This window comes from Sander vitreus, chromosome 1 (assembly GCF_031162955.1).
Source record: "Sander vitreus isolate 19-12246 chromosome 1, sanVit1, whole genome shotgun sequence".
Classification (NCBI taxonomy): Eukaryota; Metazoa; Chordata; class Actinopteri; order Perciformes; family Percidae; genus Sander; species Sander vitreus.
This window is the reverse complement of record NC_135855.1, coordinates 9,092,650-9,109,016: the sequence shown is the minus strand read 5'-3', so window position 1 is coordinate 9,109,016 and position 16,367 is coordinate 9,092,650. Positions and strand designations below refer to the sequence as shown.

At 43.8% G+C, this 16,367-nt stretch overlaps 1 protein-coding gene across 2 annotated transcripts in view; it reads right to left on the bottom strand.

Moving 5' to 3' along the window:
* Positions 1-306: 306 nt before the first annotated feature.
* tollip (toll interacting protein) overlaps positions 307-16,367 on the bottom strand; it is a 44,867-nt gene continuing 28,806 nt past the window's right edge. For both annotated transcript variants that reach the window (XM_078260968.1, XM_078261049.1), the window contains exon 6: positions 307-1,795. In XM_078260968.1, the coding sequence (XP_078117094.1) occupies positions 1,572-1,795 (224 nt within the window). In that variant the 3' untranslated portion in view covers positions 307-1,571. The remainder of the gene's footprint in view (positions 1,796-16,367) is intronic.

Here is a 16,367-nt window from a genome sequence, read left to right as displayed (position 1 = left end):
GCTGGATAAATAAAGCTATTTTTACTGGCGACTATATCTTGTAACACATCTTATCTCTGTAACAAAGAGTCTTCTATTCATTCTGTCGTTCCTTTTGGCATTGCCATTTCTTTCTAGCTGAAAAGCTTAAGTGGCTTAAATTAAGTTCTTGTTAACATTGGACACAGGTATCTAAAGATGTCATGTTGTCTTATCAGTCCTACATCCCACATAAAGGCTTTTCCTTCCCACAGCTCCAACTTAAATTGCATGTGCTTGGATTTCCAGATGCTGTGAAGCAATGAGTGTGAGTATCAAACAACAGAATCACATGACAGAATAAAGACATTTAAGAATTTCAACAGTGATAGTTTTGGAATCACAAGTGAAAAGTTAGAACACTCTTAAAAGAAACCTTTGGCAGACAGCACATTAGAATCAAGACCTTGTAAACTCTAAGTGTCAATGCAAAACTAAAGGAACTACAACACATACACTGTGGCTGAAAAACAAGAAGACTAAACATGTAAAGCTCTGCTTGCTGTGTTAGAAGCTGCAGTCAAACTATGAAGCATGAAAGAGCTCCACAAATCAGTTTATTTTCCTCATGCACAAGCTTTTACCTCAAGGTGGCACTATAGTAAAGGTAAGGAAACAAAAACATTAGGAGTCAGCTTCTGGGGACCATGAACATCCAGAGCACATTTCATGGAAGTCAGGTTACTGTCTGTGGCCTCAGTGCTCAGGGGGCAGAAATTATGTCTAAATATATCTGTGGATATTAAGCTCATTAAAAGTGGACTGAATTACTCTGTTTAGGTCTTCACTTCACCTAAGTGTGTAGACAACTTGGATAAAAGTGTTTTGGTCTCAAAAGCTCTGCAGACAACATCCTGCCGAACTTCAAAACATCCAGATTTGATCATAACAGGGACATCTTCATTCTCAAGCATCTCTCTGCAAACTCTATAGTTATTTTAAAAAAAATACTCCAAGATATTACTTTAAAACAGCCTTGAAATCCTTACTACAGTGAATAAAAATGGGTTTCATGAATCAGTTCACTCAGTGTGGTGTGACGTGGCAGTTCTCACCTCAATCCCTCAGGTGATTTGTTCATTCACAATTCTCCCATCACCATATATAATTCTATATAATTTAATACAGCCATAATAATTTATCAGATTCTGAATGCATTTACCTTTTTCCAGCTAGACATGAAACAGTAGAAGTGCCTTGCGGGTTTACTGCAGACATGTTCTACACATACTAGTAACAACAGTATTAACATAAACAGAAGATGGACTCTGAACTTGACTCACTATAACTCAAACAGTGCAAATCAAACCCTGGGAATACAGACTGTGATACAAACCTAAATCAGTCTGACATGATTTTTCCAAATACATGTGGCAACCAGGATTCAATAAAGGGAGAGGAAACAGATATATGTGGCAAGCCAGGAGGCCTGGGAGCTCAGGTATGGCTGTGTGTGTGTGTGTGTGTGTGTGTGTGTGTGTGTGTGTGTGTGTGTGTGTGTGTGTGTGTGTGTGTGTGTGTGTGTGTGTCCGCTGTAAGCTTGTGTTCTGCAGTTAGAGCTCTTCAGCCATCTGCAGCAGAGAGTTGATAGCAGCGTCTTTGTTGCCTTGCTGTGCGTCCAGCACAGTGCGAACCACCTCCTTATCTAGGTTGGGGAACATGTCCTGCAGAGCCTTCAGGTCCTCCTCACTGCACACTGGCCCCTGGCCCCCAACAGCTGGTACGGTTGCTGGCATTGCCATGGGCACCATGCCCTGGTTGTAGACTGCAGGCACTCCTAAACACAGGACACACTGCTGATGTAAGAGCCATCTTAACTGTAGCAGTAACAGTGTTTGAAAATAAACATGAAAACATGCATAAGTACCCAAATATTGTGACGTAAATTTCTAGTTTACAAATAGGGATGCTAATTTACAGTTTTTTTTCAAGACCGTTTCCGACCCTCGTTAATCGATCATTAACCGTTGACAAGCAGGCAACGGAGTCCCAGTTCACAGGTCCGGATTGCTCAACATACTTTCTGCATTCCGTGGACAGTTGCAGACTTTTACTGGTCGTGCAGCCACGATGTTCTGTGCATTGTCGTGGACCCATGTAGCTACTTTCCTGGAACGGCTTGCTTGACTGACACAAATCCACAGCAGTATGTCTGAGCCTGTCTCACGTTAGGTTGTCAGCTGTGTGTCTGCCTGGCATACTTTGTATGTAGGACGGCCAATTTAACCCGCCAGTCCTCATTGATGTATTGGCATGTGTGACGTAGCTTTCCACTGTGAGCACCGTCCAGCAGAGAGAACAGAAAACAGCAGCTTAAAACGCAACTAGCTAGTGCAAAGTTAGCACTAGCAAGTTAACTAGCAGTTAGGAAATATAGTATAGCCTATTTTTCTTTAACAATGCAAAAAAGTTTTAATAACTTTTCTATTTTGTATTAATAATATTGTTTTTAACTATTTAACTGATAGTATTATTTGGTTAAAATTCCTATTGTTGGCTAATGGTTAAACAGTTAATTATTAACATCTCTATTTACAAGCCTAAGCTGTGATAAACCTTATGACATCCCTATGATATCTTCAGGGTTAATTTCAAAGACTTGACAAATCTCCAACGCAACGTGCTGACGTGCTACGGTAAGTATTGTCTCATTTCTGGTGCTTCCGTGTGACCAGAATGCTAATTTTGCTGCTCTAGCTGAACTTTGTTTTATTCTTCATTATAGTGGTTAATTACCTGAACTAGTTCTACTCAGACACTCGTATCTCTCTTACAGCGACTGTCTCGTTAATCTCACAGTTGTTTACACGGTATTAGCTCTGTTAGCTACTTTAGTTTAGCAATGGCTTCTTTCTCTCCCTCTTCTGCTCTCTCTTGGTCGGTGTGCCAAATGTTTAGCTATTCCTCTGCCTCCTTTAGTGATAATGATACATATAATAAATTAGGTTTATTTGCTACTCTGGAGGCGAGGCTTAGTGAATGACCCGGCTCTGCACAATGGAATCTAAATCGTATGCTTCTTTAGCTAGCCAGCACCCTGTAGCTGGTGCAGTCTGACATAGTGTAGCTTCTGCTAGTAGTTTCCCGGGAGAATGGGTGACTGTCCGAAGGAAGCATAGCTCTAAACCGAGGCCCAGGGATGCATATGACTGTGGTTGCTCTAAGCCGAAGCCCATGGTTAACCACCAAACCCTTCATGTTTCTAACAGTTTCTCTCATGGTCTCTCCCCACTCACCCACAGTGACACACCCGCTGAGGAGCCAACTCTGGTTATTGGCATCTCCATTCTGAGAAAAGAGAAGTAGTGGCACCAGCAACCATAGTCAAATGTAGCCCTGAGGCCAGGGCGGGCGATGTTGAATTCTATTTAAAAACTGCTGGCTAAGGATAAAGGTAAATGCGGTAAGATTGTTATTCATGTCGGTGGCACCCAATTACACCAATCGGAGGTCAGTAAAATTAATGTTGAGTCTGTGTGTGCATACACAAAGACAATGTCGGACACTGTAAATTTCTCTGGACTCCTGCCAAACTTGATTAGCGAAGACATGTACAGCCGCATGTCATAATTCCACCGCTGGCTGTCATGGTGGTGCACAGTAAATTATGTGGGCTTCGTAGATAATTGGCAGACTTTCTGAGAAAAAACCTGGTCTGATTAGGGGAAACGTCAAATCAAATGAATACAAAGAAAGTTACTTTATGAACTTGATTTTAAGATTTGTAATTATTTATTTACTGTAAACAAAAGAAAAATGTGTGAATCTGTCATTATTGCACAATTCCTCCAAGTACCTAACTAAAAAACTAAAAATCCCTCTCCTTACTAGAGTCAATATAGTGTTTAGTAACTCCTAAATAATGTTGATTACTCACTATATATATATATATATATATATATATATATATATATATATATATATATATATATATATATATATATTTATTTAAAATGTTGATGTACTCAATGTCCAGTGATCACCGGTTAATGAGACAGCGTTTGCAGCACCTTGCAGCAGTTCCAGTGTGGCTGCTTTCTCTGTGTGGTATGTGTATGGTGAAACTACTGTCTCCCTCGACAGCAACGAGACAGGTCAACCGTAGTACGTCTTTAAGACCCGAGTCCTCTACGATGCTGACAGGTCTGTAGTTAGTTGCCACCCGTTTAGCCCGCTAGCGGGTAGCATCACGTTAACTGTACTACTATGCTTAGCTCCGTAGGTGGTAGCTCGTGCTTCGGTGATATTTTAATTCGGCTTTACACAACGTGTATATGGCTTTCGACTTGTCTACGAGCCGTCCAGGAGTTTTGGAAAATAAAAAGCTCCATTCAGAGTTATTGCTGCTGTCTTTCTCCATCATGCCTGCAGCCTGCAGTAGAAGGATGTGTTAGGAGGAAGTGGCAGCTTGATAAGTAACGGTGCTGCAAAGGGTCAAAATAGTAGCCTGTTAGGCACGACGCAAAGCCGAGTGAAGTGTAAAATAAATTAATAAAAAATGAATCGCGTCGCGTTGGCCCTTAATCGCATCGCGATTAACGCGTTAACGCTGACAGCCCTAATAAAAACCTAATAAAAATTAAAACCACCACTGCAATTGTAGAACTAAATGGGAGAATTAAAGGTGGACTTTTAAATATCAGATCTCTGTCATCTAAAACTGTACTAGTAAACAATTTGATATCAGATAATCATATTGATCTATTTTGTCTTACAGAAACATGGCTGTCGCATGAAAAATATGCTAGCTTAAATTAATCTACTCCTCTCAGTCATATTAATACTTATATTCCTCGAGGCTCTGGCCATCTTGGACTCAAACCTATTCATCAAGCCTAAACCTCAACTAAATTATAATTCGTTTGAAAGCCTTGTTCTGAGTCTTTTTCACTTAACTTGGAAAACATTACAGCCAATTTGATTTGTTATTGTGTACTGCGCTCCAGGTCCGTATTCTGAATTTTTATCTGAATTATTTTATCAAGTTTAGTCCTTAAATCAGACAGAAAATGTCTTCCAGAAAATATGGAGGGTGATGATGCCAAAACTTTCTTCGAGAGTTGGCTCCCAGACATCCTTGGGAGTGAGAACTTCCCTACTCCGCTGCGGATCGAGCAAGCGTATCGCATACCGGCCAACTCACTCAACTCTACGAACCCCACTTCAGCTCCCAGACCATTGATTGCAAAATTCTTGAACTTCAAAGAAAAAGTGCGGGTGATGAACGTGGCATGGAAAAAGAACAAGGTGCCATACGGCAACCGACAGGTTACGTTTTTTTCTGACTTCTCCACTGATGTGCAGCACCAGAGGAAAGCCTACAATGTGTTGAAACAGACGCTACACTCCATGGGATTCCAGTACGGGCTACAGTATCCTGCCAAGCTTCGAGTCAAATACCGCGGAAAAGACATTCTTTTTCAGACCCCTCAGGACGTGGATGCGTTCCTGCAGACTATAGACAGTGGCAATCCCCAGGAGGGACCTGATTAGAAGATATGGTCTTCTTGAGCCTTGAATTTCAAGGTGAGGAGGGCAACTTTAGCAGCGCAATTTAGTCTGTGACGTCTCTATAATTTTACGGTTGACTGATTGAATAGGCTATCCTAGCCTGCATATTCAATATAATAGTCTGTCGATTAAATATTATAAGGAGTGAGCTATTTGAGTTTTTCCCCCATTGGGAATGATTTTGGTTATAACATACAACAATTTACTTTTACAGAAAGATTTAATAAGGGTTGTTAAATATTTGAAGCTAGTAGTCAGCGATAAAAGGGTGTAACGTGAGCTAGCACTGTTTATTTTGCTCCTTTCATGGGAGCTCCAAGCCTAGGAAGGTGACATTTGTTTAGTTTGGACTGTATAGAAGGCAGTCAGTATGTTGGATGTTAACTTTTAAAAGTTTTGCATATTCTGGCAAAATGTTCTACTATATTGTGGTTAGTGCTTTTTTGTGTCTTTCAGTTTCTTTTTTACCCTGCTTTCCATTTTTTGTTATATTGAAATTACATGCGATGTCACAGGAACTCTTGTCCAACTCGGTGCCCCCTGATAGAATATCCTCTAAGTTATTTCATGACGAGTAATCAGATATGTAAAATATCATCATGGAATGTTTGTGGCCTGGGTGGATTGGTTAAACTATAACAAGTTATGACTAGACTTAAACACTTGGGTTCTAAAATTGATTCCTTCAGGAAACACACTTAGTGTCAGCTGAGGTTATTAGACTGAGAAGAAGATGGCAGGGATGGGTCTATGCAGCTAAATTTTCATCTCATGCTAGGGGTGTGGCTATTTTAATCCACAAATCCATCCCCATTCAGATTAACACTACCAGTTTAGACCCCTGGGCTCTCTGTCCTCCGCAGAGGACAGAGAGGTTCTGGATAGACCACTGGAACTGGATGAGTTGTACAAAGCCCTAGCTAATATGCAAACAGGGAAAGCAGACGGTCCAGTGACGATGTGGGGCTATTTTAATTCCAAAGGCCAAGGAAACGTCATCAGGATGCATAGTATCCTGGATCCATGAAATAACTGGACATTAAAAATAAAAATCTGCCTGCCTCTATGGGAATTTAACATATGGGTGTACTCACTTTTGTTGTCAGCGGTTTAGACTACACAGCGAACTCCAAAAACCAGCGATGAAAAAAGTAGGCCTATCTATCATATCTGTGTGAATGCGTGCATATAAACCGGTGGTTCTCAACCTTTTTTGTGCCAGCGCCCAGAATATTAATGATTACGCCCTAATATAGGCCTCTTATTGTTATTACTATTGTTATCAAAAAAATCATATCATTGAATGACCAACAACATGTATTTGTTTCCCAGGTATCAAAAAGCCATGTGAATAGAAATTATATATATTTACAGGTTGTTTTTTTAAATGCAACCATTTGACATTCAGTTTAAATAACAGCAGCCAATCAGAACGACTAGATATGCAACATTCAAACTATAATTAGGTATTATCAAAAGGCCTGCTGCATGTCCCTGGTGTGAACCTCAGCACCTTTATAAGATGACTGTAATTTGAATGTCCTTTTTTGTTTGTGAAGTGACCTTGGGTGTCATGAAAGGCGCTTTAAATAAAATGTATTATTATTACAGACCTGCCAACCTTGAAGAAATTGTATGAGTACAACCCCCCCACTCCCGGGCCCCCGCACGCAGCAATCACCCGAAAGCTTTTCACTCCACTTACACGCTGTGGCTCAGCGGCAGAATCAACGTCATAGATGTAGATTGCATAGAAACTGAAACCGGAGAAATGCCAGATGCAACAAAATGCGTACATAGAGAGCAGCGAATCATACAAGCGTACTTAAGGGTCAAAATGTGTGCCAAGTACGAAAAATGCGTACATGTTGGCAGGTCTGTTATTATTATTACAAACCCTAACAATAGCCAGTCAGAAACAGCTAGCAATATAACATTCAAATCTATTTTTCATTCAAATCTAAATCTATAATCGAATTGTTCCAACGGAAAACAAGCTGGCACTTATCAAGGGGTAAAAGCAGAAGGATTACACACACACACACACACACACACACACACACACACACACACACACACAGAAAAGTATTTTGGTGATGACAAACGACTTGAAGAACGACACCTACTGCAGAATGGAAATAAGTTTACAACCTTTGAAAGTTAGCGAGAGCCCTTTGTTGATGCTTAGAAGAGTATAGGTTAGAAGAGTATAGGTTTGCTATCGCCTGTCTTGCAAGTAAATAGCAGTTTGGACAAACGCAACCCCATATCGCGCTGCGTTTTGAGGTGGTGTGAGAATCCTGTAGCCTGCAGTAAGCAGTACAACATCACTGCCTCTATCGCTTCCACAAGAACGTTTTAAAACACCAAACACAAGCCCTGAACTGCCCGGGAGTTTGTGAAACAGCTAAATGTTTGCCAAACAAAGCAGCACAGTCGATATCTTTTGATCATCTCTTTTCTTTCTCTCTTTCTCCGTGAAATGAAGCTGCCTTCAGGTGCAGTAGGAAACGTTGTGTTCTATAAACGATCTGACGAATTTTTTTTACTGTGAAATATAAAGTCTACTTGTGCTACAGTGGGGGGTTAAAGAACACAAGGACGTCGCGGCGATTGCTTTTTTGTTTTTTAAATCTGAACGCAGCTTCACGTAGTACAGAGCTCATTTAAGAGGGTTAGGGTTAGGGATCTGACGTTCCGTTTCCGTGAAGGCAGCACGGAGCTGCGCCAAACAAAGCTGACAGAAGCACAGAAGAGCTATGATACCCGTCTCGTCCAGTCGCAGTGCTTTGAACTGGCAGGTTTTAATGTTGCAGACCACTGTTTTTTAGTAGTTTAAATTGATTACATTGACAAACATGTAATGTTATTGTGAATCTTTGGTTTAAACTAGCTTTCAAACCAACGTCCCCCAAGGGCACCTCAACGCCCCCCTTTCCAAAATATTGCTTCCAGCGCCCCCCATCATCTTCTGAACGCCCCCTGGGGGGCGGTACCGCCCCTGTTGAGAAACACTGATATAAACTAAAATGTTATTTATACAGCAGGGAAAATAAATACTGAACGCGTCAACATTTTTCTCAGTAAAGATATTTCTGATGGGGCTATCGGCATGACAGTTTCACCAGATGTCCGTAACAATCCAAGTAATCCACACAGATATCAAAACAAATAAGTCCATAAATTAAGTGAAATGACACAGGGAAAAAGCATGCCTTTTTACACCCCTTTTTCTTCGTGTTAAATATTTATTCCCATTATCATTCCACTTTATTACACATAACTTTTGTCATGGACAAAATTTACAAACATGTTTTGATTTCTTTGTATGTGTGGATTACTTGGGTTGTTACTGACATCTGGTGAAAATGTCATTCCAATAGCCCCATCGGAAATATATTTACTGGGAAAAAATGTTGACGCGTTCAATACTTATTTTCCCCATGTATTATTACCAATACATGCATAATCAAACTGTCTGTTAAAACAAGGAGCTCGATGCACCAGGATCGGTTTTCTAGATGACAATGTATGTTTATTTTAAAACAACCAGAGAGAAGCACGTGACCGGCGGCCGCTATGCTTGCAAGAGACTGAGCTCCTACACTCGCCTCCGTATTTCATTAAATAACCAGGTCTATTACTTTTTCTTCGACGCCAAATCATTTTATCTGTTGTCACGGTGACTCTGTGAAACGCCTGTAAGCACGAAAGAGCGGGTCTCGTTGTTGCCTGGGCTGTCTACTCGTTTGGAGAAATTCGCTAGCATGTCTGCGGCTAATGGAGTGGTGGCTAATGTGAACACCATCCATCTTCGGCCGCTTATCCGGTATCGGGTCGCGAGGGTAGCAGCTCCAGCAGGGGACTCCAAACTTCCCTTTCCCGAGCCACATTAACCAGCTCCGACTGGGGGATCCCGAGGCGTTCCCAGGCCAGGTTGGAGATATAATCCCTCCACCTAGTCCTGGGTCTTCCCCGAGGCCTCCTCCCAGCTGGACGTGCCTCTTTACCAGGGGGCATCCTTACCAGTGATCCTTAATGTGAACACGTTCTCTAATATGGAGGAATTAATCGACCGGGTCTTGGAGAAGCAGCTAAGTGTGACCTACAACGCACTGAAGGAAGTGCTGGCCGAAATGAATGCCTCATAGCAACACATCGGGGCAGAAACTGAGAAGCAGGAAAAAATGGTATGTGAGCCGGACCAATCTGACTGCATCACACTCAAGATCCAGCGGCTTCGGCTGCCTGAAGGGATACAACATGAGTTGGCACTGCACGCTGAATGCAACTCGGACTCGTTCATCTGCCGGGCTGCCCTGGGAACGACCCGCGGGGGGAGAGAGTTTGCCTTCGCTGCAGCCGTGTTTTCTGGCTGGAATTAGAAGAGAAGAGGACGCACGGGAGGTCCCCTGTACCGGCCACTGTACCGAGATTGACTGGAGGACGCTGTGTGTAAGTTTTGAAGCCGAGCTTTAAAGGGACACTTAACCAGACTGAAAATACATGATAAATACTGCCTGGTCAGGTTACAGTTTATTTGTTAACAATTAAGCTAGATGGAAAGAACATGAGGGATACGGTCTGTTCAGCTCATAGTCTGCTTATTGCTCCAACTAGATTGGTCTGTTTTTCACACAGCTTAGTCCAGAAATAGTTTGAAGGTGTTTATAATATTGTTCATGTTTAACATAAGAATTCACTAGACCTGTTTCAATTAACCTGTGACTTAAGACAGGTTAAGGTGTAGTTTTGAGCTGGAGTTTTGCGCAAACTGTGTTTGATGTGGTCACACATTTTACAAATGGGGGAGGGGGTCTGCGGTCTCAGAGGGTTAGGGGATTTATTTTACTTTATATGTTTTTGTCACACCTTGCTCAGAGTTCAACCTTTGCTACAGATTTGTCAGCAAAATCCGGTAGGGTACTTAAGACACTTATGCGTTTCAATTTTGAAGATGGCTAAGCTCTCAATCCTTACAGTTACCATCAGGGGGCTAAACGGGCCGATCAAACGAGCTAAATTCCTGGATTATTTAAGAAGTAAAAACATAGACGTGGCACTTATACAAGAGACACTTACGTAAAAGAGATGTAAATCGTCTACAAAATAAATACTTTAAGGTTGATTTTGTGCTCAGTGAGCTTAAGGCAATGTTCCACACGGTAACAATAGAACCTGTTGCGGTTATGGACATTTCGGTTGCCTGTTTGTATATTTCTGTTGCCGTTTGCTGTCGTGTATATTTATTCTGTATATTTCTGTTCCATTGTGTGAATTTATCCTGTTTTGTGTATTCTGTTCTCTGTGTATATTTCAGTTTCCTGTTTTATTTTGATAGTCTAGTTTTCTGTCTTGTCTTGTCCAGTTTTACTTCCTGTGTTTACCCTGTCTCTCCTAATGTGTTTCACCTGCTGTGTCACCTGCCCCTCGTTACCTCATTACCCAGTATTTAGCCCTTGTGTTTCCCTTGTCTCTTGTCAGATTGTTTTGTGTCCATTTTGTGTCTGTTTCGTGTCCTGTTCCTGTCAGTTGTGTGTTTTTCAGCGTGTTTTAATCTGGTGCATTTTCTTTGGATCCCTATGTTCTTTGGATTTCTTTTTGTCTTGGTTTTTGTATAGTTTTTTTTGCCTGTTGAAGCCTCAGGACTCCCTTGCTTTATTTTTGTGTTTTTGTTCAGGAAACCCTCGTGTCCAACCTTCTGCCTGCCTGCCTGCCCTCTCCCTGCGTTTGGGTCCTTTAATCCCTGGGAACCACAACAGAACAATCTGACCAACATGGACCCAGCAGGATTCAAGCCTCTCCTGCATCCACTGGAGCCTGATGGTGAGCGGATTAGTTCTTTTTTCCGTTCCCTTTACAAGATGGATCCCACCTTCGCCTGGCACCTCATGATGGTTCACTGGGAGGAGGTGGAGCAGGACCTCTGCCTTCCTGAGCCTAGAGAGTCACCCACCAGCCTGCCTCCTCCCCAGTCGGCAAACACCTCGGCCATTGGTGCATGGTTTGTCGGTCTGCCTGCTCCTTTGCCGGCTTCCCCAGAAACCACTCTGATGCCACCTGGTCAGCGTGTGTCCCCAAACTCCCTAGTGTCCCCGAGCTCACTAGTGTCCCCAGGCTCTCCAGTGTCCCCGAGCTGCCCAGTGTCCCCAGGCTCCCCAGTGTCCCCGAGCTGCCCAGTGTCCCCCAGCTTTCTAGTGTCCCCGAGCTTTCTAGTGTCCCCAGGCTCTCCTGTGTCCCCAAGCTGCCCAGTGTCCCAGCACTGCCCAGCGTCCCCGAGCTTTCTAGTGTCCCCAGGCTCTCCAGTGTCCCAGCACTGCCCAGCGTCCCCAAGCTTTCTAGTGTCCCCAGGCTCTCCAGTGTCTCTGAGCTGCCCAGTGTCCCAGCACTGCCAAGTGTCCCCTAGCTTTCTAGTGTCCCCAGGCTTTCTAGTGTCCCCGAGCTTTCTAGTGTTGCCAGCCGGGGATCTGGGGGGCTGCTAGCCGCTCCCTTGAATCCCGGCTGGCTAGCAGCTCCCTTGAATCCCGGCTGGCTAGCAGCTCCCTTGAATCCCGGCTGGCTAGCAGCCTCCCAGAATCCCGGCTGGCTAGCAGCCTCCCAGAATCCCGGCTGATGTCCATCCGCCCTGAACCGGTTATGACCACTTCCCCAGTGACTCTGTCGGTCTTGGGCGCCCCTGAGACCGCCCCTGTGACCGCCCCTGTGATGCTGCCGGTCTCCGGCGTCCCTTAGACCGCCCCTGTGACCCTGCCGGTCTCCAACACCCCTGAGACTTTGCCGATCTCCGGCTCCCCTGAGACCACCTTTGAGCCTTTTTGCCCAGTCAGCGGTCAGACCCATTCCTGCCCCTCGTGTCCTGTCGGCACCCCTGTCGACCTCTGTTCTTGTTGCCAGGTTGGCTGACTCCAGCCCTGCTGACCTGCCACCTGGCCCCGGCCCAGCTGCTCCTTTGCCTGCGCAGCCTCCCAAGGGGCTCTGACTTGGCCGACCTGCTCGGCCCCAGGAAGGGTGCTTCCCTCGTCGTCCTGTTTGGTCGCCAGAAGGGATTCGGCTGCGGCGACGGCCGCCCAAGTGCCCTCGACGTCCTGCCCGGCCGGCCGAGTGCCCTCGATGTACAGTTCGGCCACCTGAGGGGTTTCGCCTCCGCCACCGGCCGCCTGAAGGATTCTGCCCTCGCCGCCGGCCGCCTGAAGGATTCTGCCTTCGCCGCCGGCCGCCTGAAGGATTCTGCCTTCGCCGCCGGCCGCCTGAAGGATTTAGCCCTTGTGTTTCCCTTGTCTCTGTCAGATTGTTTTATGTCTGTTCATGTCCTGTTCCTGTCAGTTGTGTGTTTTTCAACGTGTTTTAGCCTGGTGCCTTTTCTTTGGATCCATTTGTTCTTTGGATTCCTTTTTGACTTGGTTTTTGTATAGTTTTTTGCCTGTTGAAGCCTCAGGACTCCCTTGGTTTATTTTTGTGTTTTTATATTATTTATTATGATTTTTTGCGGTACATCTCTGACCTTGAGGACTCTGTCCCAAAAATTCTTAAGATCTTTAACAAATTTGGCTCAATCTCTGGCTATAAAACCAACTGGAATAAATCTAATCTTCTTCTGCTGAACAACAGACAGGTAACGGATCAGCTATTAGTGATACAATACCAACCCAAAGCAAAATTACATATTTGGGCATCACCATTCACGCATCGCTACAGCGAGTTGTCCAGGACAACTGTGAAACTATACTAAGTGTTCAAAGAGATCTGGCCAATTGGTCTGCACTGCCGGCATCGCTACGGTCCAGGATTGCTGTCATTAAAATGAACATAGTTCATCGTGTGAATTTCTAAAGTACAATGATCCCCTTACCCCCACCAATACATTTCTGAAAGAAACTTGATGGTGGCCCTCCCCAACCTTAAAGTGTACCACAGAGCTTTTCAGCTACTGGCCCTCAGAGTGTGGATGGACGCTTCATCTGGGAGTACCATGGGGAAACAGTCTTGAGATGCACCCAATCATTAAATGGCTTGTTGATTCTCTGGTGAGAGGATTAGTTTCCAGGAGTTATGCTAAACTGATGCAAGTATCTGTAGAAGAACTCCCAATATTAAAGAAATGGGAGCGAGAGCTGAGCCCGGAGGGGAACGTAATTAATTGGGAGACAGTTTGGGACAACATTTCCCACTGTTCCCAGAATCCAAATCACCAGCAGATCCACTTCAACATATGCCATAGGACATATTGGACTCCTCAGAAGAGATACATATCTAAAGCCATTCCTACTCCCTATTGCACGTTCTGCCAACTTGAACAAACTGGAACTTTCCTGCACATGGTCTTGGAGTGTGAACAGGTGCATGAGTTCTGGAATAAAACAACATCAATAATATCTGATGTGATAGGATGTCGTATTCCTACTGACCCGATTGTTTTGTTACTTAATGACGACTCTAAATACACCTACTTGGGAGACAAAAAAAAATTTGGCTAGCTGGATCAACCGCGACCAAGAAAATGATAGCTCAGCGCTGGGTCCCCCCCCCCACTCGCTTTGTTTAAAACAGTGGTGACACCATGTCTCTACCTTACAATGATTTTGGTACACCAAACGTAGATTTGCGCTCTGGAGTCCGGCTGATAAACTTTGCCATGAGACTCTGAATATCCAGATCATCCAAAATGAGACACTTCACCGGAGACAAAGTACCGGCGCACTGTAACAGCTCAGCGGGCTCTCTCTGTCACTTTTTGGATGATTTCTGTGTTGGACACTGTGTGGAAACGGGGGGCTCGGGGCTCGGTGGATAAACACACTGTTTTGGGAAAATAACTGATGTTGCATTTCCATACTGTATGAGCGCATAGGGAGCGCAGGACCCCCCCCATCCTCCCCTCCTCTCAGAAGGTAATTTCTCACCGAACAAACACATCAGGCGGGAACTCCTGCCTTCCATTAAGACCGGTTATTACTGCCATATTCACCCCGTCAGGTCTCGGTGCTGCTGATTCGCATGACTCCATGAACAGAAGCATTGTGTGGAAGCGTCGCTGTACGTTCAGAAACTTAGAAAGTTGGTGTGTCACTGGTCTCCACACACGCTTCATATATGGTCCTACCCGCACAGAGCTACATGTGAGCGGGCAGATCAAGATTCAAAATACTTTATTATTCCCACAACAGGGAAATTCAACCTGTCCTGTGTATGCAACCAGTCTATCAGAGATAAATCCAGTTCATGTCCATCAAAACTATCAGGTTTAATCAAGAATGAGAACATGGGTCCATACTTCTGAAATTCCTGAAATCGTGTTGTAAACTTCGACTTAACCCTGCTGATGTATTCAAATATTTCAGCGTTGCTGATGCTGTGTGGACAGCTTTCTTAAGTGTCTTGAAGTAGCGGAAAGTGGTGGTGGCAATGTCGCTTGAAAAAACTGTGCGTTGTACACCAAAACTGTTTGCCCTTACTGTAATGTAATGTCCTTGAGAAAATGGAGTTTGCAGTTCGAATAGTCTTGGCCTTTTTCAGCCAGGAAGCAGGGCTCGACAGTAACGGTTGCCCGGTTGCCATTGGCAACCAGATTGAGTCAATTGTTTCGTGGCCTCTGGTAGCCCCCTTTGGCAACCACCTGTTCAATATTTGTGTTTTTTTTATATATAAAAACAAATCAAAACTTACAAAACTGTAAAATCCTATTTCAAAAGAAGTCAATATTTTATTTGGTTAAAGTTTAAACACTACGTTCGTGCGCAACACAACATTTCAGCTGTTGTGTGACCGCTTTCCACACACGCCCGTTTGCCGTGAAAAGGCAATTTTCTGTTCACGTTAACGGCGCATGTTAAAAGCCGTTGCTTATATGTCACTGGTGCCCGGTATCTACAGGACGGAATAGCAACGCGGATTTTGGTGCCTCATTATGGTGCCACCTAAATGTCTGTGCTGCTCTCTCATGCTCGTGATATGCACACATTGCTGCATATCACGCTAGTAAACATTAATAACACGTTACACAGCAGGTAGCGTTAGCCTACCATGAGCTACAGTAGTAACTGGATTAAACACGGTTAAAATGCTGACAGCTAAATGGTGTAAAAGTGAGACTGTATTTCACTGTAGAGGATTCCAAAACCGGTGACGTACAACAGTCTGCCGCTAAAGCTATGAGCTAAAAGACACAAACTAGCACTTGGTTACTGCTGTTGTCTAAATGTTGCGTTTACTGGTAAACTGGTAAACCTTGTGGTGCATTAAAAGTTATTGTAAAATACACTTTTCGCATCTGTTTTTGTATTTTAACAGCAATTTACCAGTGAAAGTAATTATTGTTAAAAGTTATTGTTATTACACGTTTAATCATTTAAATTCCCCCCTTTTTTGTGCTGATATGAAAACTGATCCGCTCCGTGACTCAAAACCGTGATCCGATCCGTGAGTTTTGTGATCTGTTGCACCCCTATTTGAGAGGGATGGGAAATTATATTGCAAGCCATTATCTCATGGTTTCATTATTTAAATGTGTGGTATAGTTACATAACAAATGAATTGCTCCAAATACAGGCAGTTTAAAACATGGCAACCAAAAGCTGATGCCTAGTTGCCAAGCCCGCAACCACTTCAAAAGGTTAGCGTTGAGCCCTGCCAGGAAGGCCTTAATAGCATCAAAGCAGCCGACAAACCACTCCACAACCTTTCTGCAGCTTAGCCACCTGACAGCTGAGTGGAGAGGGACATCTTTGTATGCGCAAAGATGTCAGTTGATTTCCTCAAGCAGAGACTGGAACTGTCGGTGTGTTAGAGCAGATCACTTAACTATGAAGTTAACAACTTTTTCACAAAGATTTTCTTGGTGT